General features: G+C 44.8%; 2 protein-coding genes across 2 annotated transcripts; both read right to left on the bottom strand.

The window, feature by feature from the left end:
* Positions 1–4,766: 4,766 nt before the first annotated feature.
* Positions 4,767–19,483, bottom strand: LOC141726919 (uncharacterized). Its single transcript, XM_074532011.1, has 2 exons — positions 19,379–19,483; positions 4,767–8,829 (listed from the first exon to the last, which is right to left on the bottom strand). Exon 2 carries the CDS (start codon positions 7,658–7,660, stop codon positions 6,074–6,076), a length of 1,587 nt encoding a protein of 528 aa, XP_074388112.1. The 5' UTR covers positions 7,661–8,829; positions 19,379–19,483; the 3' UTR covers positions 4,767–6,073.
* Positions 8,823–19,387, bottom strand: LOC141726918 (uncharacterized). Its single transcript, XM_074532009.1, has one exon. It carries the CDS (start codon positions 13,888–13,890, stop codon positions 12,001–12,003), a length of 1,890 nt encoding a protein of 629 aa, XP_074388110.1. The 5' UTR covers positions 13,891–19,387; the 3' UTR covers positions 8,823–12,000.
* Positions 19,484–21,093: the final 1,610 nt, after the last annotated feature.

Genomic DNA, 21,093 nt, shown 5'->3' on the forward strand with positions numbered 1-21,093 from the left:
GCGGAGGGTCTTGAGAACAGAGATCTTCTTCCCTAAAGACAGAGGTCACCACCACACCCTCCTCATCTTTCTCTGTTCACTTCACTCCTGCACATGGCGTCACTGCAGCAGGTCACTCTCACTCCTGCACTAGCAATCATTACAGCAGGTCACTCTCTTGGCTCAAACCACTGCATTCCCCTAAATGCAGTCTCTGTGTTACAAGAAAATTGTTTTAGTCCGTGGCTATACAAGAAAAAGTCCAGCCAAAGGCCACTCCATCATCTCTTCCCACCTAGGATTCTTTCCCATCTTCTTCTGACATCTCAGGTCCCAGGCTGTCTCTCTTTTTCAGATCAAGGAGTGTTGTCTTATAGATCAAGAGTTCTATTATCATTATAGTGCAAGGATTCCATATCGCCAGAGTTCCATACCTCCTCAATGTTTCTAATAGGCATCTCCTCTAGCACTAACTCTTCCTGGTCCTTGCAGTTGCCATCTAACTGCTGATCTCACCAATCCACTCTTTTATACCATTGTTCTTATTGGCTACAGGTTTGGTCTGTTAACATTAGGCCTGCTCCTAATTTTTAGTAATTGGTTCAGCTGCAACTCTTTGGGGGATAAGATTACATTCTATACCACCTTCATACTGTATCCCCCTACAAAGGAGGATTAGTGTTTCACAAGGTTTACTTTGTCTAAGAAAGGGTTAAAATCTCAGGCTCTGCTGCCCTCAGGATGGCTGAAATCTCACAGCGGCCTGCCTGGGACTCCCATGGCTGGGCACCTTCCCCTCCCGCCCCCCCCCCCCCCCCCCCCCCGCCTCTCTCTCCTCTGCCTGCATGCTGCCAGTATATGATATCAAATTTCAAGGTGTCACAGGCTCTCTCTCTCTCTGGGGGGGGGCTTCCCGGGACATCTCAGTGTTTCTCCACCCCTCCGTCCTGCAGGGGGCGGCCCAGTTCCATTCTCTTCACCCCCTTTCTCTGTCCAGAGCTCCTGGCCTATCTCAGCTTAGGCCGCATGGCTTCCCCTCCACCGCCCAGCCTGTGGCTGGGCAGGGGAGGCCTGAACTCTTCACTGACCTGAACACACTCCTCTGGGAGTTCTCTGCTTTTAACCCCCTGTGTTCTCAGAGGCGTATCCACATCTTCAGTGGTTACACCAGGTGTCAGTATTGAAATCTGACCATTGATTGGTTTGGCTATAACTTCCCGAAAGAAAACTCACTTCCTTGTCAACCTAGACCTGCTCAGTCACCCTCCCAGGAAAAAAGTGTTTCTTGACATTCAGACAGAACCTCTTATGTTTCAGCTTGTGCCCACTGACTCTTGTCCTGTTGCTGGGCAACACTGAAAAGAGCCTGTCTCTGTTCTCTTTACACCCTCCCTTCAGGTATTGATATACATTGATGAGATCTCCCACAAGCCTTCTCTTCTCTAGGCTAAACAGTCCTAGCCATCTCAGTTTTTCCTCATAGGAGAGGCACTCTAGTCCCTTAATCATCTTTGTGGTCCTTCGTTGGACTCTCTCCAGCATATACGTCTCTTGTACTGAGGAAGCTGGAAGTGGACACAGGACTCCAGCTGTGGCCTCACCAGGGCTAAGTAGAGGGGAAGGATCACTTCCCTCAATCTGCTGGCAATACTTTGCATGATGCAGCCCAAAACACTATTAGCCTTTTTTGCAGCAAGGGCACATTGCTGGCTCCTGTTCAACCTGGTGTCCACCAGGACCACAGGTCCTTTTCTGACAAGCTGCTTTGAAGCTAGGTGGCCCCCAACATATCTGAGTGCATGGGGTTGTTCTTCCCCAGATGCAGGACCTGGCATTTCCCCATGATGAACTTCATGAAGATAATGTGTGAAATTCTCCCAAGGACCAATACACAAGGGCACCATCTCCTCCTACTCCAGCCTTAGCAAGAAGACCCAGACAGCCCCTGCAGCCAAAGGCCTGAAGAGACGCATCTTCCTCTGGAGCTCAGTCTGAATCAAGACATCTGATATTCCAGGGATAGTTGCTCTAGTTAGTGCTGGGGACCGTGCCCCAAAGTACATCATTGCTATTGCTGAAAACACATAAACTACCCTCAGCAGAATTTCTGGACAACTTCTGCATACTCTGCCACAACAAACATTATGCCTGCTCACTACTTCTATTAGTGCTAGGTTCAGCAGTTATATAGGCCTCTCCTTAGCACCTGCTTAAAGTGTTATTGTCCATTCCTAATCAGGAGTCAGCTGGAACAAAAACTCAAAGCATCCTTTGATCAAGAACAATTGACAGAACTCATTAGCTGCTGCTAGAGCTTGCTGGTATCACACTCTCCTTTCCTAGCAACATCAAGCAACCTGAAGTTCCTCAAGGGGTTCCTAGGAGTGCCCTGATGAGCTCAGAAGTTGTTCCCAGAAACCACTGTGCAAACTGCTGCATCTGTTGGATGCTTCTGCTAGATGAACTAATCCGGGAGAAGATGGAGAATGTTTTGTGAACAAATGTGGGGTTTCTCAAACATCAGCAGGATGTGATATCTATCATGTTCTGACCACCCTTTCCTGATGGAATACAAGTAGTTCCAGTTTCTCTGGTAGAAATAAGGATGGATATTATTCCTTGAATAGTGGATGAATTATGATAATAAACTGCCCAAATGCATCCCTGCTATTCACAACAACTGTCCATACAGCAAAATGCAGAAGCACCTACCTGGAATCAATGGATAGAAATAACAGTGTGTTAAGTATCAGGGACTAGGTTTAAGAGAAAAGGGAAAAAATTCTTATGTGGTCAAGAAAAAACCAGGGACTTAGAGTAACTGTGGAGATGGACAGAGAAGAGGTTGCAGAGAAATAAGGATAAGAGAAATGTGCAGGAAATTGTGACAATAAGGTTTGTAAATCAGAAGGAATGGACAAAATCTGTATAAGGCTAGGGAAAGTGTTAAATGATTCAGGAAAAAAATATGGCAAAATGGATTAGGAAAAAGCATGGGATAAGCTAAAAAGAGTGATATAACAGCTGAAAAGAGCAATAGCAGCAGTATACTTCAGTGCTCAGGCTCCGCTGCCCTACCGCCAATTGATGAAAACCAACAAGAGGGCAGGCTGCTTTGGGCCCAGGATTACCCATATGAATGGGTACCTGTGTGCTGAATACAGCAGAATGCTGGGGGGAGGAACAACCCCAACATTTTGTATGAAGTAGAAAAAAATGACAGTGTTTTCCTGGACATAGGAGCGTGAATCACTTTGTCTAAAACTTGTCTTAAAGAATTTATTCAACCAGAAAATATGAAGGCAGCCTCTTTCCACAGAAAGGAAGGTAAAGGCCTTAAATATTATATTATGAGTCTAATAACATGCAGTGAGCTGTTGATATCAAGTATGAGGGTGCAAATAATAGCAAAAAAACCTCTTATTTTAAGAATTGAATGCATAATGGAATGTGGAATTTTAATTTTTTATAAAAGAATAACAGAAGCAGGGAAAGGCTGGTATAAAGATTCAAGAGAAGTGTCAGGATCATTAGCTTGTCAGAGTGACCCTGAGAAAAGTTCGAAAGTCTCTTTTCCCAGCCCGGCACTTGAAGAAGGAGTCAGAGCTCTTCATTTCTCAGTCTCAAGGTTGTTTATTTTATCTGTAAAAAATTTTCTCCTGCCCTGCTGTGGTCAGCTCAGCAAGACAGTCCGAGGCACACTGCCTGCCCCCAGGGCCGTGTTATGTCTTTATACTAAAAACTACCTATACAATGTTTACATTTACTTTCCAATACCTATCACCTATGTTAGACAGCGAGCTTCTACTCTAAACCAATCTGTAAGTGCCAACATCACAGCAGAAGATGGAGGCCAAGAAGAAGAAGGAGAAAGGCTGGACACACTCAGTTCCCTCCATCTTGCCTCCTGAACCCCCATACCAAAAACCTAAAATCTACTTTTCCACCCCGTGATAACTTCACTAATATTCTACTTAAACTGTTGTGGCCTGCTGATCTTCATACAAGGTCGGTAACTTGCTCCACGGGTCATAATCAAAACCACAGGCATTTTGGGCTCTGCGCCAGGGTCTCTGAGACCCCTGGCAGGGGTCCTGGCTGCTCAGGACAACCAGAGGGATGTCCTGGGTTCTGACAGAGAAGATGTACAAACTTTAACTGAAATAGACAAAGAATTCTGGAAACAACAGGTCCCAGGATAATGGCAGAAAAAAGTCCTACAGTGTGGGGAAAAAATTACCAAGTTGAAACAATGGGACCCTCAGTTTGTCTCCCTTATACAATATCCATATTCTTAAAAAGCTAGGCTTGGTCTGGGAAAAATCCTTAAGGAATGTTTAGAACAAGGTGTTTCGTGAGAAATTCTAAACACATATGTCAGGGTGCAGTGAGGGACATTTGCTCCCTGAGGGATGAGGAGCCATATGTGATAAGAAGGCCAGCAGGGCAGGATCCTTGCTGGCCAGAGACCTCACAGTACCTGAGCAAGGTGAGCAGTATAGACTCAGGGATGGTAAACAGGTTCAACTAAGAGTCCAGAAATTTCATGGCGATGAGGCAAGTCCAAGATCAAGCCAGGAAGTTAATCTGCATGACTGATGAGAGTAACCAGTCAGAGAGTGATCACTGAGTAGGTTCATAATGATGAGGCAAGATCAAGGTCAGACTAGGAAATCAGGTTGCAGGTCAGGGTCCAGATCCATGGCAAAGCACAGCTGTGACTGAGCTGGAGTCCAGTACTCCTATGGCATAGCTCAGGTAGGGACTGAAGGCCTGTGAAGGTCCGCCCGAAGTGAACGGGTGACGAATAATTTTTGGGTGCAAAAATAACCAACAAAGGCACAGGGGTTTGCAGTAGCAAATCAACAAGATGGAATTTATTGATAATAACCACAGCTAAATATGCATTGGTTAGAGGATCCGGGGAAGAGAAGGATAGAATAAGGAAAAAGGAAGGAGAGAAGGTCAGGGAATGGGGTATAGCTACCAAGACGTGATGCCTTCGGGGTCCCGCCGCCGATGCTCGCTGGTACACGTCTTCGGGAGGCTCTCGGAGAGGCAGTCGAACCGAACCCCAGATATACTGTTCTTGGTTGGGGGAAGGGTGGCCGCAATTATGTTTCCATGGAGGGGAAAAGTCCATTGTTTTCATGGCCGAATGCTCCCAGGTACGTCTACTCTGGGCAGGTTCTCCCCCTTCCCTGAGTTGGGAGGGGGTACAGTCCCAGTCTCTGGAAGGAGGTTGCCAGGGGGGTGCCATGGGGGTGCCAATAGGGTGCCAGAGGGCTTCTTCGTTCTTTGATGAGGGGGTTCGCATTTCAGTTGGTCTGTCACGGTGGTTGAAGACAGGCAAGAGGGGTCTTCTCTTGGAGCGGGGGGGGGAAGCCACCCCAGAGCTCAGTCCAGCCAGGCCTGAAGTTTGGAAGAAAGTCCAGTTCCATTGTTCAGAAAAGGGCAGCATGCCCCCTTCGAGTACAGCATGGCATGTTCTGCAGACATCATCTGTAAACGCACTAAATACGCATGAGACTTTCTTTCCCAACTGGCTCAACAGTTTTTAACCCTTCGGTGGTCCTTTTCTCATGACAATTGTGAGGCAAAAACTGAAGGATTTCCGGATGGACTTCCACACGACCCCGTGACTCACGATTGTCTTGAGGAATCTTCATCAGCAGAGCTCTAGAGTATCTTCGAAACTCGTTGCACGTCGGTAGCATAACCCCGGAAAAGTAGGGATGACAGGAGAGAGGGGATAAAAGGGGAAGAGAAGGAAAAGAAAGAGAGAGGGAAAAGGAGAACCAATAAACATAAACAATTAATATATTGATCATCATAACAATTTCACACGTGGTTATTTTTTATAAAAATTTCAAAAAATGATTAATTTTAACAATTTAATAAAAATATTAATCAATTAAAGCAATATCATTTGTTTAACAATTTCAAAATTATTAAAACAAATCATAAATAATCAAAACAACAAGCAAATCATAGTATAATCATTGTCTTTAAAAATTATGTTCTAAAAAGTAAAGTAACTTTCTATAAATCATACTTATAATTAAAAAGTCATTCTAAAGCACATATGCTTGATTCATATTTGTTTCGTATCAAGTGTTTTGGGGACATCTATTGTATAGAGTACATCAGCTAAGCGGTGTGCATTGACTACAGTTGACAGTTTCTTAAGCTTTTTCATCATGTTCCAATTCAGAATGAATAGGGCTGCTGACAAGATAAAGCCAAGCGTAACTAGGATCAAAAGAACAACAATTGGATGGCACACACTGTTCAGGGCACCTGTGGCAGTAGGTGACCACCCAAAGAGAGTATCCCACCACCTAGGCTCAGCATCCTGCTTTACCCTCTCCATAACCCGGTGTATCTGTCTCACGTTGTGATGAACAGTCACCAGAGTCTTCCGTCCGTTCTCCTTGATTTTCTCGAGGATGTCAACCAGGTCCTGATGGAGCAACAGTTGTCTCACGAGGGTGAGGTTCATTCCGATAGGAGTGGGCATCAGGTTCTGGACCAGTGTGTAGTTGGAGTGCAACAGGTAGTGAGAGGTAACTGGAGCTTCGTAAGAGAAATCACATCCTACTATCTTAGTAAAGTTACAAGCACAAAAGTTTGAATGATTCTTTGTATCTACCACAACATCTTCTACAAAAACAGAATCACATGTCGTTCTAAAGCATGCACAGCCATTGCCTATGTATATAAGAACTGTCTGCGTATCCTCATGTGGACCAATCTCAAAATGACAGATGTTTTGCTCTGTGTCCAAACAGATATCCTGAGCTACGATTGCATTGCTTTCACAGATGAACCCTTGCTGTTCTCGGACAATACAAGTTTCCAGATTAACAGTTTGCCATTTGTCATCGACATGACGGGCCCATCCCCTGTATTCAGTAGGATAGAAGACAGCTCCGTCATGGTTTAATCCTAATGCAATAACAGGGAAGACCAAACGTACAGAGGCATTGCGTATGGTTAAGACAAAAGCAGTGGCTGTGTTTGAAATGGGGTCATAGGTAAAGTTCACCAGGTTCCACCAGGATTGGAATTCTCTTTCAAATTCAGTGGCACTGTCCCAGATTATTTTCCGAATTTCTGTGGGGAAGGTGCCTTCCTCGCCCTCTCTTATAATTGCAGCAGAGACTGACTGCATCCACAATTGTGCCTGGATACAGCTGAGGGCTAAGGAAACATTGTCTTGTGTGGCACTTAGTGCATCAATTATCAATTTGTGATCATTCACGTTCACTCTTTCCCAATTTGGCAAAATGTTTGACAGCAGCCATTGATGCGTCCCTAAGGCTGACAGAGATGACCTCAGTGGTTGCTGCAATCTGGTCAGGTCTCTAGTTGTAGCAGTCAATTTGTTCATTAGTACTTCAGAATCAATGCTATTCAGAATTCCCAATCCTGTACCCACAACACCGGTCACATCTCTTGGTGTTCTAGTTTTAAAAGAGCTTCGTTTCCGAAGCCAAGTGGTCCAGCCTTCAAAAGAAGTTTGCAGGAACGGAGAACAGGCTGGCTCAATATCTGAGACATTGCTCTGCATTAGCAATTTTACCTGTTTGAGAGACCATGCCGGATTGAACAATATTTGTTGTTGGCCAGTTTTCCTGATCACATAAGGTCCGATCTCGAAAATTATCGGGATGAGCATGACCGGTGGTACGGGTGAAGTGGTAACAGTGGTTTCAACATTTATTACAAATTTAAAAGAAAGGCCTTGAGTGTCCTTGGCCCAAGAACAAATTACCTCTGTAGTGTCAGTTAATGTAAAGCTGTACCAGCAATCCCGTACGCTTGGGTAGGTACAGATTCACTTCTGTTCCTTTTCCTGATCTGTGGAAGTACTGATGGAGATTGCTTTGCTGTAATTAGACCCATTAACCATTCGACATCCAACACTAATTAGTTCACCTACTATTCCTTGAAGCTGCCAGGTTTTGCGTCTTTCCCATTCTTGTCTGGTGTACAACTTATCCTCATGCATAACTACCGTTAGCAAGTTCAGACCCGTGACATCTCCCATAAATCCAGTGGATTGTAGGAAGGCTTGAGACCAGGGCCACTCGAAAGAGTTCCCTGCTGCCTCTGCCAATTGGGGCGTGTCGTTAGGAAAAAGGCTCACACTTTGGGTCTGAGAGGGTGTACTCGGTGTGGGTTTTGGAATAGTGTTTATCTTAAATGTGTAAACCAAGCCTCTTAGTTCTAACGGACTAGCTGTGTCATTCTCCCAACGACATGTCACATAAGTGGGCTTGAACAAAACAAAACTGTACCAGCAATCAAGTGATTCATCATTACAATCTTTGGTAATTGCAACATTGGTGGTTTTGGTACTAGAAACATAACTACCAGCATGTTCCTGGCGGCAACACAGAGTAAGGGCACTTTCCATTTTGGAACACCCCCATTTCTTTGTGGGACACAATGTTGCTGAGGGGATGTCCAGATGATTCCTTCCACCTGCTTCCATAAAATTTCCAGTAATTATGATGGAGGTGGCTTTTTCATGGAGGGTTCCTTCCACTTTTCTGCATGTTACCACAACTGACTCACCAACCGTTCCCGTCAAGGTTCTCATCAATTCATTCTGATCCCACCTCCACTCATTCGGGTGGTACACCTTGGAGCCATGCTGCACTAGGATTGCCAGGCTCGGGTAATGGCCCTTGGGATAGGTTCCAAGGGCACTGGTGTGCTGTACGATGGCTTCAGGCCACAGCTGCTCATCAGGGGGTTGTCCATGAAATTGTGGTAAAATGCAGAAAAGTATTAGCAAGGTTATCATGTTTTCAGACGATTCTCATGTCCCTCGGAGTTCACCTGTAAAAGCAAGAACAACAAAAAATCCTGCCACTGAGAGGCAGAAAGGAGTTTAGAATGAGGGGATTATCCAGCGTGTGTGTATGCGGTGCTCTTTTCCAAGAGCGTCAGAGGCTACCCATGCATATTTATTCAGAGGGGTTTTCAGCACAAGTGGTACCTCACCCACCGTGGGGAGGTCCACTAAGACAGGCTGTCCAGGGTAATGTGATGGATTGTTTGCATCGTCGGGACCTTCCAGTGAAGGGATGATGCTTGGAGGTGTGGGGTAAAAGGCAGTAACTTTGGGGCAGCCATTCACTCCCCACCTGCTATTTACCCCTTTAACAGCTTCCCACAGCCAACAGTCCCAGCTTGCTTTCTGGGGCTTAAGGAACCGCTTTAAAAGGCCATTTGTCCTTTCCACGATCCCGTTAGCCTGAGGGTAGTAAGGAGTATGAAAGGTCCACTTTATGCCTTCGGCTCTGGCCCAATCTTGAACCACCTTGGCAGTAAAGTGAGACCCGTTGTCAGACTGAATTTCTTGCGGTTTTGGAAAGGTTCCAAACCACCCCTGCAAAGCTTTAACTGTATTGTCACCTGTGGCCCTTTTAAAAGCATCAGCTTGTACCAATCCAGATACAATTTCTACTCCTACCAACACAAAATGTTTACCTCCTGACTTCTTAAAAGGACCAATATAATCTACCTGCCACGCTTCCCACAAGCCTTTACCTTTTCTCAAATGCAGAGGGTCATCCTCTAAAGGATGCCTTTCCAGTCGCTTGCGGCACTGTTCGCAGGCCGATATGCATGTTTTACACATTTCCCTGGTGACTGGCCAGCCGCGGGCGTGTGCTTCCTGATACAGATCTTTGGCACCTGTGTGCTGCCTTTTTACATGTAACCATTCTAACAGTTGATTCCAATCCTCTGAAATAGTTTCTTTTTTCAGGGGGCTAAGCCTTGCTAGTTCATCAACTCTGTTGTTCCATTCACCTGCTTGATTCCCATCAGTTTGATGAGAAGCTACCCAGCCAACCAGAAAGTTTCCTTTACTGGCGATTTCTAGGATTTCTTTCCATTTATCCTTCTGCCACACTGGGATTCTGTTAACTTCCCAGTCATTCTGTTGCCAGAAAGGGAGCCACTCAGTGCAGCCTTTGTATACCGCATATGAATCAGTATAGATGTAAACAGGAGAAGTGTTTTGTGCCTCACGCTGGAAAACACTCCAGAGGGCTATGAGTTCTCCTACCTGAGCGCTGCCCTCCCCTTCTGTGATAATCTTTTCACCAGATGAAATATGTAAGGCAGCTGCCTTATATTTCCAAATTTTTCCTTCCCGCTTTGAGGAAGCATCAGTAAACCAACAGTTTGCTGCTATTTCAGGTGAGAATGGTGGTGCTACTTTGATTACAGAAGCAGGTTTGTCTTGGCTACTATCTAGGCTCTGAGTGTCTTGTATTGCCAAGAATTTTGCAGCACCTTCTGTGACAGAAAAGCTATTGCAGTAATACTCTATTTGAGCATACCATTTCCTGACTGACGACTTTTGGGCTATGCCGTCAGGTGGAGGGGTCCTGTTCGTGACAGCTTTAATTACCTTGAAGGGACCTCTCAAGATGATAGCTTGCTGCCGTGTGATCTTCTCTACTTCAATGAGAGCTAAGCTAACCACAAACAATCCTTTTTCCCAGGTAGTGTATCTTTTTTCAGCATCTTTAAAACCACGGGAAAAGAAGGTGACAGGCCTTGTTGGACCCTCAGGACCTCGCTGCCAGATGTGTATTGATAGTCCTGAGGAGGCAAATCCCCATTCTACTTGGAAAGGGTCTTTAGGGTGAATGGGCCCCAATGCCTGATATGCAGCGGCTTCAAAAATCAGTAATTGGAGTGCTTCCTCCTGAGAAGGAGTCCAATCCCATTTGATTCCTTTTCTCAGTAAATTGTAAAGGGGCCTAGCAATGATTGAGAAATCTGGGATGTGTTTCCTCCAGAATACCAACAGTCCTAAGGCTTGCTGGAGGTCTTTTTTGTTTTCAGGCATTTTCATCTGCTCTAGAGAAGTTAAAGTGTCAGGTGGGATGCATGTGCTGCCAGATCTCCACCAAATTCCCAGGAATTTTACTTCCTGAGAAGGCTTTTGAATTTTCTCTGAGGGAATCTTTAAATCAAGGCTCTCCAGATGAGAGATTATATTCTGCTGGAGATCCCCCACCTCCTTAATTTCCTCTCCTCCTACCAAAATGTCATCAATGTATTGGTACACAGCTACAGTGTCAGGTTTAGGTATTTTTTCTAATTCCTTAGCTAAAGCATGGTGTGCTAGTGTTGGAGAGTGTTTGTATCCCTGAGGGAGTCTGGTGAATGTGTACTGTTGTCCCTCCCATGTGAATGCAAAGCGATCCATGTCTTCTGGCTGTATAGGTATCATGAAGAACATGTCTTTGACATCTATGGTTGCCATGATTGTGTGAGCTTTTTCTTGTATTGATGTTATTAGTTCAGTTAAATTTGGCACTGCTGCAGTTAGAGGGTCAGTGTTGGCATTCAGCCTACGGTAATCAACTGTAAGCCTCCACTTCCCGTTAGGCTTTCGGACTGGCCACACGGGTGAATTGTATGGGGAGTGTGTGTTAATAATTATTCCTTGATCACGCAATTCCTGAATAACTGGTTTGATGCCTTCTCTAGCTCCAGAAGGCAAGGGATACTGTTTCACATTGATTGTTTTACTGTAAGGCAGTGCGGGTGCGGTCTGAAGCAGTCTAATGTTAAGTGGCGGAGTGCCAAAAGACCACAAGAAACCCTCGCTGTCTTCCCACTGCCTTCCTGAGAGGACATCTATCCCTAGCAGATTTTTCGGTATGTCCCCAATTACCATTTTGACAACCAATTGATTTTCTTCTCCAGGGAGTGTTATTTTGACTAAAGCAATATTCATGGGTTCTATGGTTCCTAAAGCATTAAGAACGCAGCATTGCCTTTTTGTTGGAACAACTCTGCACTTCTGGGCATCTCTGTGTGTTAGTGCAGAAATCTGGGCTCCCGTATCAACAATGTAGGTTACCAGAACTTTTTTGGGGCCCGTAATTGCTGTAATTAACATGTCTCCTGATTTATTTTTTGTGAGCATTCGTAAGTAAACCCAACCTCCACCCCTTCGCTCACCTGTAAGCGGTGGAGATACTAGTTTCCCGAAAGCTCTGTTGGTGAAGATTCACTGTTTGTGTTTTGGGGTACGGGTGGGTGGGCAGTTATGTTGCTTAGGTTCTGTGAAAGAAGTTGCGAAAGGGTTACTTCCGGCTTACTGCTGGTGCTTTTCAGGAGACACGCAGCCAGGGTTTCACTGTCCAAGTTCTGTGAAAGAAACTGAGAAAGAGTTAATTTTGGGTCACTGGCTGTGTTCTGCGGGAGGGGCTGAGACGCAGCCTCACTGCCCAGGTTACGAGGGAGAAACTGGGGAAGGGTTAACTTTGGCTCATTGCCTGTGTTCTGTGTGAAAGACTGTGATGTATTGTGTGTACTGAACTGTGTATTGGTAGGAGCATTTGTTAGTTTCTGGTGAGGGAGGAGGATCGGGGCACTGGGCTGGGTATTTGTTTTTCTAAAATTCCAGTTAGTTATTATTTTCTGCAATTTTTCAAGTGGTAGACCATCCATTATGTCCCGGGGAACCCCTTTCTTTATTCCCAGCATCCACCAGCGTTGTCTGTTGGAAATCTGTTTCCCTGGTTCTGTGTTTTCAGTGTTAGGGGTTCCCATAAACCGGACACCTTTTGCTTTTTCTGATTTTTCTTCCAGGGTTTTTACAGGCCCATACTGTCTGCAATAGTTTATTAAATCAACTGCTACCTCACTCCATGTCCAAATCTTGCGGCTGCTGCTAGATGTGTCAGATGGTGTTGTGGGTGTCTGTGTTGGTGTATAGGGTGAAGGTGCAGTGTCAGTGGACTCAGACTGATCAGTGGAGTTGTTAAGAAATCTTTCTAGTCTATCTATTGGGCTTAGAGCCATAACTGTTTTTTGAATAGTGATTGCTGTTGATTTCAATGTTTCTGGAAGCCCACGAATTAAAGGGGTCATAATTTCAGGCTTCACAGGCAATTGCATTGGGGATTCAAAACCAGGAATTAATTTTTTCTCATGAATCATTTGCAAACATGCAGCTTTTTGTACACTTTCTAGGATTTGGTCAGGGGTAGTGGCAATTGCTAAGGGATCACCCCTTTCCAGGGGATTTATTCCCCCGGCCCAATAGGCTGCACGTTGTGTTAGAGACCAGGCATCACGCTTATCTCCTGTTGTTAGGAAAACACCATGTCCCCAGTAACCACTGGCCTCTTGTTCAGTTAACTTAATCTGGTCTCCGCCAGTGAGGGACACACGGAACACATATTCCGTTTCTGATTCGTGGGGGAGGCGACCGAATTCCTTTTTTAGTTTAGCTAATTCGGTAGCACTGAATGGTGTTTGTTTGGTTGTTATGTGGGGATCCATGTCTTCATCATTAATGTAACTGTATTCAGTTTTAATAAAAGGTCTCAAATGAGGACAACAATTTTCCCCACAATTTTTAACTGTTTCAGATTCTTTGTAAGAATAGTTTTGCTTTGCTGCCTCAATTTCTTTGTAAGGATAAATCTTTTTAATGGAAGGTGTTACCTTTTCTTCCTCCTCTGTAGAGGAGTTGATTTTGTGTATGGTTTTGGTGTGTTCTTCCCTAAGGGCAGCTCGCAGCTTATAAATTTCATTTCTGTCCTCATTTAACTTTTTTTGCAAAATTTCAACCAAATTTTGAAGGGAATCTATAATTACCATTTCCTCAGTTCTCCGTTTACAGCGGTTTTCTATGGCTGCAGTAAGACATGCTCCAAGGACTGAGCAAAGAATGCTTTTATTTTTACCCATTTTGAATTTTGATTCATGTTGCAGAGAACATATTCTATCAATGATGTTTTCCAAATTGAACCAATTGTTTTCTGCCCAATTTTCTCCGCCAGATGACGGTTTGGCATTGTGTTTAGCAAGCAACGTGTAAAAATCAGCTTTTGCTTTAGGATCGAGATTTTCACTCATTTTGTGTGAAGGGACTAGGACTATACCAGGGAGCTAATTTGCTAACTCAAGTTACACAGACTTTTTGTTCCACTCTGTCTCCCTAGATAGCTGAAGAAACCAAATCTGTCTGGAAGGCACTGTTTTAATTGCTTCAGATTGTCCCTTCCTTTCCAGACAGTCTAGATACACGCACTCATACACACACACAAATATTTTCTTTGTGAGGGGACCAGAAACCTAGAACAGGGAAAAAGCCACTCAGCCTTCGCTGGGTCGCCCCTCGCTCCCTGTGTAGGTGAAGGGACAATATCTGTCTAAAAGGCACTGCCTAATTACTTCAAGTCTGCCCCTTCCCTTTTAGACAGTCCAGGTACACAAAATAAAAAATACAGCAGTAAAAAACAGTAACAGGTTCAAATTCAGCTCAAATACAACAGTAACAGGTTCAAATTCAACTCAAATACAACAACAACAGGTTCAGATTCAACTCAAATACAACAACAACAACAGTATCAATATCAATATCAGTAACAGCATCAATATCAGGATCAGGAGAAGTATCAGTGTCAGTGTCCGTGCCAGTAAGATCAGTAACAAAAGTGACAGTAACAGTTTCCCCTGTTTTGCACCGAAAAACCTTTTGTGTCAATTCCGGAGCCTGTGTGCTCAATCGAGCGTGAGATTTGGCTTTGGTGTATGCAGTCTGCAAGAGGTTACAGACTACACAAAACCTGCAAAATCTCACTGGCTATGGAATCCTGTCCGTGACGCCAATTATGTGAAGGTCCGCCCGAAGTGAACGGGTGACGAATAATTTTTGGGTGCAAAAATAACCAACAAAGGCACAGGGGTTTGCAGTAGCAAATCAACAAGATGGAATTTATTGATAATAACCACAGCTAAATATGCATTGGTTAGAGGATCCGGGGAAGAGAAGGATAGAATAAGGAAAAAGGAAGGAGAGAAGGTCAGGGAATGGGGTATAGCTACCAAGACGTGATGCCTTCGGGGTCCCGCCGCCGATGCTCGCTGGTACACGTCTTGGGGAGACTCGGAGAGGCAGTCAAACCGAACCCCAGATATACTGTTCTTGGTTGGGGGAAGAGTGGCCGCAATTAGGTTTCCATGGAGGGGAAAAGTCCATTGTTTTCATGGCCGAATGCTCCCAGGTACGTCTACTCTGGGCAGGTTCTCCCCCTTCCCTGAGTTGGGAGGGGGTACAGTCCCAGTCTCTGGAAGGAGGTTGCCAGGGGGGTGCCATGGGGGTGCCAATAGGGTGCCAGAGGGGTTCTTGGTTCTTTGATGAGGGGGTTCGCATTTCAGTTGGTCTGTCAAGGTGGTTGAAGACAGGCAAGAGGGGTCTTCTCTTGGAGCGGGGGGGGAAGCCACCCCAGAGCTCAGTCCAGCCAGGCCTGAAGTTTGGAAGAAAGTCCAGTTCCATTGTTCAGAACAGGGCAGCATGCCCCTTCGAGTACAGCATGGCATGTTCTGCAGACACCATCTGTAAACGCACTAAATACGCATGAGACTTTCTTTCCCAACTGGCGCAACAGTTTTTAACCCTTCGGTGGTCCTTTTCTCATGACAATTGTGAGGCAAAAACTGAAGGATTTCCGGATGGACTTCCACAAGGCCCAAGACTGAGCTGAACTGGGGCTCCCAAGCAGAGAATGTGGAGGTCCTGAGTAAGGCTGGTCAGGACCATTAAAACCTATTAGTGCCCTCAGGGGCCTGATGGTGTAATTCTCCATTATGGCTTGTTGAAAAGGCTGGTAAAAATCCTGGAGAGTGATAGTAGGCTACTAGCAGATAAATAAGTTCATCCTGAGACTGGCTGCTATTGTGACATGGATATCTGATATTATTGCTAATTTGCAAGAAAAGAACAAGTGGTTTTCAGTTATAAATATGTTTCATTACCATCTGACTTACTGAAAAATCAGTTTGGAGATTTGATTTCACATTTAGAGAAAAATGATATACCTTTATTTAGGCACTGCAGGGGTTTTACAAAGAATAAACTTTTTGTGGATAAAATTCTAGTGATTTGCGCTACAGAAGTGTAAGAGACAAGTATGTGAGTTTTAAGATTATCAGACTAAACAGGATTTAAAGTAAATTTGAATAAGATCCAATTAGGGCACCAAGTAAACTACTCAGGTATTGTAATTGGGGAAAAAGAAAACTTTGCTGGTGTCAGGAGACCATTTGTGGCAGGACGTTTGCCCCTATCACAGAAGAGCTTATCTGTTCTATCAGCTGGTGCGATAGTTTCGGTCATTCTCCCCCTCACATGAACTGATGAGATAACCCAGGCCTGACATGTCTGATAGTGAGTTATCTCATCGCAGACATCTTTTTACGAAAATCCTTTTCTTAGGATTTTTCTTCCTGAGAAGCTGAGAGGCTCCAGGAACAAAATGTAAACAATGGTTTCCTGCTGTGGAATGCAACAGGTGCATCTGTGATTGGGCCATCTTGGATATTTATAATTAATGACCAATCCCAGCCCAGTTAGCTTGGACTCTCTGTCTGAGACAGAAACCTTTATTATTCATTCCTTTCTATTCTTAGCTTAGCTAGCCTTCTGAGATGAAACTTTTCCTTCTATTCTTTTTAGTATAGTTATAATGTAATGTATATATCATAAAATAATAAATCAAGCCTTCTGAACATGGAGTCAGCATTCTTGTCTCTTCCCTCACCTGAAAACTCCTGTGACCACCGTCACAATCTCTGGCTAGTGAGTTATCTCTTTCTCTGGTGCCAGAGGTGGAACTCCCAGTTGACAATAAACATTTTGCCTTGAGAACAAGATGTAGGGAGATAAGCTGCTGGAATTTATGACTGACAGACATTTCACTTTACAAACTATAAAAGCTATACAAACGTTCATGAAATCAGAAGTTTCCTACAGACACCCTGGAAATATGTAGGACTTCTCCCCAAAGTCTGGACTTATCTTCATGGTTACTTTTCCAGAAACTGAGTGAAAGGATTCTATGTGTACTCCATCATCAATTTGGTGGTAAGTTACATGGACTCCTAATCTATACTATTTCTTTGCTAGCTGTAATATAGGTACCTTTTATCATGCACTGCTTTTTTTATCTACTAGTAGCTCTTTTTGTTTTATCCTGTGTAATAAGTAGTCTGTTTAAAGTCTTATGTCTGTTAATCTTGTGTCTATTCAATAAATAATTCATTTATAATAGACCTAATCAGCCATTCTTAAGAATTTGCGAGTGAGAGCCATTTGGGGTGCAGGCCACCTCAAACAGAGCTACTGCCAGAAATCTGAATCAAAGGCAGGACTTGTCTAAGCTGTCATCTCCATTCACAACACCATTATGAAAATTAATGAGAAAGAATCGGGAATGGAACTGGATCAAGGAACTTGTTGTTTTAACAAAATTCAAAGACATTGCTTTAAAAAGCTCTGATTGATTCCATGGGAGCAGCACCATTACAAAAATAAAAATGTATCCTCTTCAGAGGTCAGAACAGAAATTATCTGTCTGTAGGAAAGACTGTTTAGCAGCAGTCTGGGCTATAACAGTCTTAAATGCTTTCACCGTTGACCGTCCAGATGTAATCCAATTGTGTTAGGTGTCTGTGGCAAGATTTTTGTAGTGAGGAGGCTGCAGGGATGGCCTCTGTTAGAAGAGACTAGGAGCTGCCTTGTGACAGGCTCAGTCAATTTCATTTATGTCAGCAATGGACCCACTGCTGACCAAAGCTGAGCTAATCAGCAAAGCTGGTAGTGCCTATGTGAAAACATATTTAAGAAAGGAAAAAATGGCAGACAGTCAGAGGAGAGAGGGAAAAAAGTGAGAAACAGTAATGCAAACACCAAGGTCAGAGAAGAAAAAGGAAGGGGAAGAAGTGCTCCAGGAGCCAACACAGAGATTCCCCTCCAGCTTGTGAAAGAAACCACGCTGGAGCAGGTATTCCGCAGAGCAGATATTCATACTGCAGCCCATGGAGGACCCCTCACTGGAGCAGTTGGATATTTCTTGAAGAAATAGCAGACTGTGGAAAAAACATGCTGGAGCAGATTTTTCTGACAGGACTGTAGTCTGTGGAAGAGTCCATACTGGAAGAGATTTTTTCCTGATGGACTGCAGCCTGTGGAGAGGAACCAATCTGAAGCAGGGAAAAAGTGTGAGGAGGATGAATTGGCAAAGAGAAACTGTTGTATACTGACTGTAATCCGTCCATACCTCTTGTGCTGCTCAGGGGGGTAGAAGAGTTGGGAATGAAGGAGTGAAATTAAGCCTGGTGGAAGGTGGGAAGGGGGAGAAGGTGTTATTTTGAGTTGGTTTTTGCTTTTTTTTTTGCTAGTATCCAGGGCAGATCAAGCAATACTGCAAGAAGTGTCTAACATCGCACTATTCGAATTGCTCTCAAAACTGGTAAAGTTAGTCACTCACCAAGACCAACCATTTTATGTGATGCATGTCAGGTCACACACTGACTTGCCAGGGTTTATCGCTGAAGGCAACAGAAGGGCAGATGCTCTTGCTGCACCTGCAGTGATGGCCACTCTCCCAAATGTTTTTGAACAGGCAAAAATCAGCCACCAGCTTTTCCACCAAAATGCACCTGGCCTGGTTCGTCAGTTTAACATCACTTGAGATTAGGCCAAAGCGATTGTGGCCACATGCCCAAATTGCCAACAACATGCACTCCCTACAGTGAGTACAGGAGCAAACCCAAGGGGACTGAACAGTTGTGAACTGTGGCAAACAGATGTAACACACATACAGGCTTTTGGACGGCAGAAATATGTTCACGTTAGTGTAGATACCTTTTCTGGAGCGGTCTATGCTTCTGCCCACACAGGAGAATCATCTGTCGATGCTATTAAGCACCTCTTACAGGCTTTTTCTTTCATGGGCATCCCCAAGGAGCTGAAAACTGATAATGGGCCTGTTTATAAATCCAAGGAATTCGGGAGTTTCCTGCAACAATGGGGAGTAGAGCACAAAACTGGCATCCCCTACTCCCCTACAGGTCAAGCCATTGTAGAAAGAACTCACCGTGATATTAAAAGGGTCCTGGACCAGCAACAACAGGTTCTGAAGGTGGAACCTCCCCACATCCGGTTATCCAGGGCGCTATTCACAATGAATTTTCTGAATTGTTCTTTTGACAGCCTGAACCCACCCATCCTACACCACTTTGGGGTGAGCAGTCATAGGTTGATGAAAGAAAAACCTCTGGTTTTAGTAAAGGACCCTGAGACTTGGGAAATGGTGGGACCTTACAAATTGGTTACTTGGGGACGTGGATACGCCTGTGTGTCCACCCCCTCTGGTTTAAGGTGGGTTCCTTCCAAATGGGTAAAGCCCTATGTTCCCAAAGTCTCAGAGAAATCTACAGAAGCACCCCAGGTTGCTCATGCTGCCTGGAGAAGAAAACGCTGCACGCGTTCTCTGGAGGAAATTCCATTTAAGCCTCCTATCTGGAATAGTTTGTAATATATGTTTAAGTTTCCTTTTACCGGTTTAGATCCTGTTGTTCATGTGCAGTCTCGAGATGCCATGAGACTGAGCCTGCTTCTCGTCCTACTTGTGATCATTTCTCCAGCGATCTCCTGGTTAGTCCTGTAATAAGTAACAATACATTTGTTCATTAATAGCTAGATAATTTAAATTATAAAACAATTGCTAAATAGCTCTTGTTTAGCAGGATACCTATGCAGCCACGTATGGGAAAACTTTTAAGAAATTGCTTGGGTTACAAACCCCCCCTTTTAACTAGATACAGCTACATCTGGTAACAATTACTAACCTCGCTAGAATTGCTTGGTCTGCAAAATTCCACCCCATAGATATAGGAGACTTTCTGAAACACATATGCTAACAATTATTAACCTTGCAAGAATCGCTTAGCTTGTAGAATTTAGACTTATAGATATGCCTTATAAGGAAAGCGGAAAAAAGAGGAAGACTTGGGGCCTTCATCCCATGACCACCAAAAGGCAGAAAAAAGACCCCTAGCAACCGGAGGAGCAAGCGCAGAAGACAGACCACGTCATCCAGGAATCCGGAGAAAAAGGACAATAAAAAGCGAACTTTAAAGGGGGAAAGGCACGTGCCTAAGAGGAGCGGGGACTCCTGGCCGCCCAGCGCTGAATCTTGCTTATTCTTGCTTGCATAATAATAAAGATAATTGTCACCCTGGTTTTTTAAGATTTTCTAAGCCTTCTGATGTTGACATTCCTGAAGTGAATTTTCTCACACACTTTCTGTAAATAACTCATTGTTTTACATTCCTTTATGGAGGAGGAGAGAGTTGATGAGTTGATGGACTGTTGGTTTGACCAGTGACATTGCAGAGGTGTCAATGTCACCTTCCAATCCACTGTCACGTTTGTAAAGCTATAAATATTGGAGTCAGAGAATAAAACTTCCCTTTTTTCCCTTCACCTTGAGTGGTGGTGTGCTTGAGTTTTCTCGTGTCCCTCAGCGACATATGGTGACCGCCGAAGTGTATTGCAGCCAAGGCTGAGACACGGACAGCAGATGGCGAGATTGGTGAGATTTTCTCCCCCTCTTTTTGGTGCTTTGCCTGCTCTTCTTGGGGCAATGGAAACCTCTGTGGTTTTCCAGGATGATTCCCTCATTTTGGATCTCTGGAGGGGGGTCCTGGAGTGTAAACAGGTATCTGTTTCCTGGGATGATTTGGAGAGATTGGTTCTGTGGGCCCGAGAGCGAGGTTTTGTTTCGGACCCTGCGAAGGCGTTCGATAAGCAGGAGTGGTCTCTCCTGGGGGCCAACCTCATGGAGGCCCTCTTTGATGATTGCAGTATGGACGTGGGAACGCTGCTGGTGCAGTGGAAGAAATGTGAGGAGCTTTGGCGGGGGTCTGGTTCTTGTACCCCTCGGAGTTCCCAGGGAAGCCCTTCTATCTCGGATGTGGATGAGGAGATTGAGCTCCTGTGTGATGTGGAGTCCCCCTCCCCGCCCCACGACGGTGTGCTGGGGAGTGGCCAATATCCGCCCGGGGTGGGTTGGGCTCACAGCCAGCGGGTCCCGGGTCCGGGGGGCTCTCTGCATTCGGTGGGCCGTCTTCGCCCCGCCTCGCCCTGTGCGGGTGGCGGGGCGGGGAACGGGTTGCCCTCTCTGTGTGCATTCCCGGCCTTTAAGAGTCAGCCTCGGCCCGACTTGAGGCTGCTGCGGTGACGACTTGTTGTCCGAACTGCGGAGTGTCCAC

The sequence above is a fragment of the Zonotrichia albicollis genome, chromosome W (assembly GCF_047830755.1).
Source record: "Zonotrichia albicollis isolate bZonAlb1 chromosome W, bZonAlb1.hap1, whole genome shotgun sequence".
Lineage (NCBI taxonomy): Eukaryota > Metazoa > Chordata > Aves > Passeriformes > Passerellidae > Zonotrichia > Zonotrichia albicollis.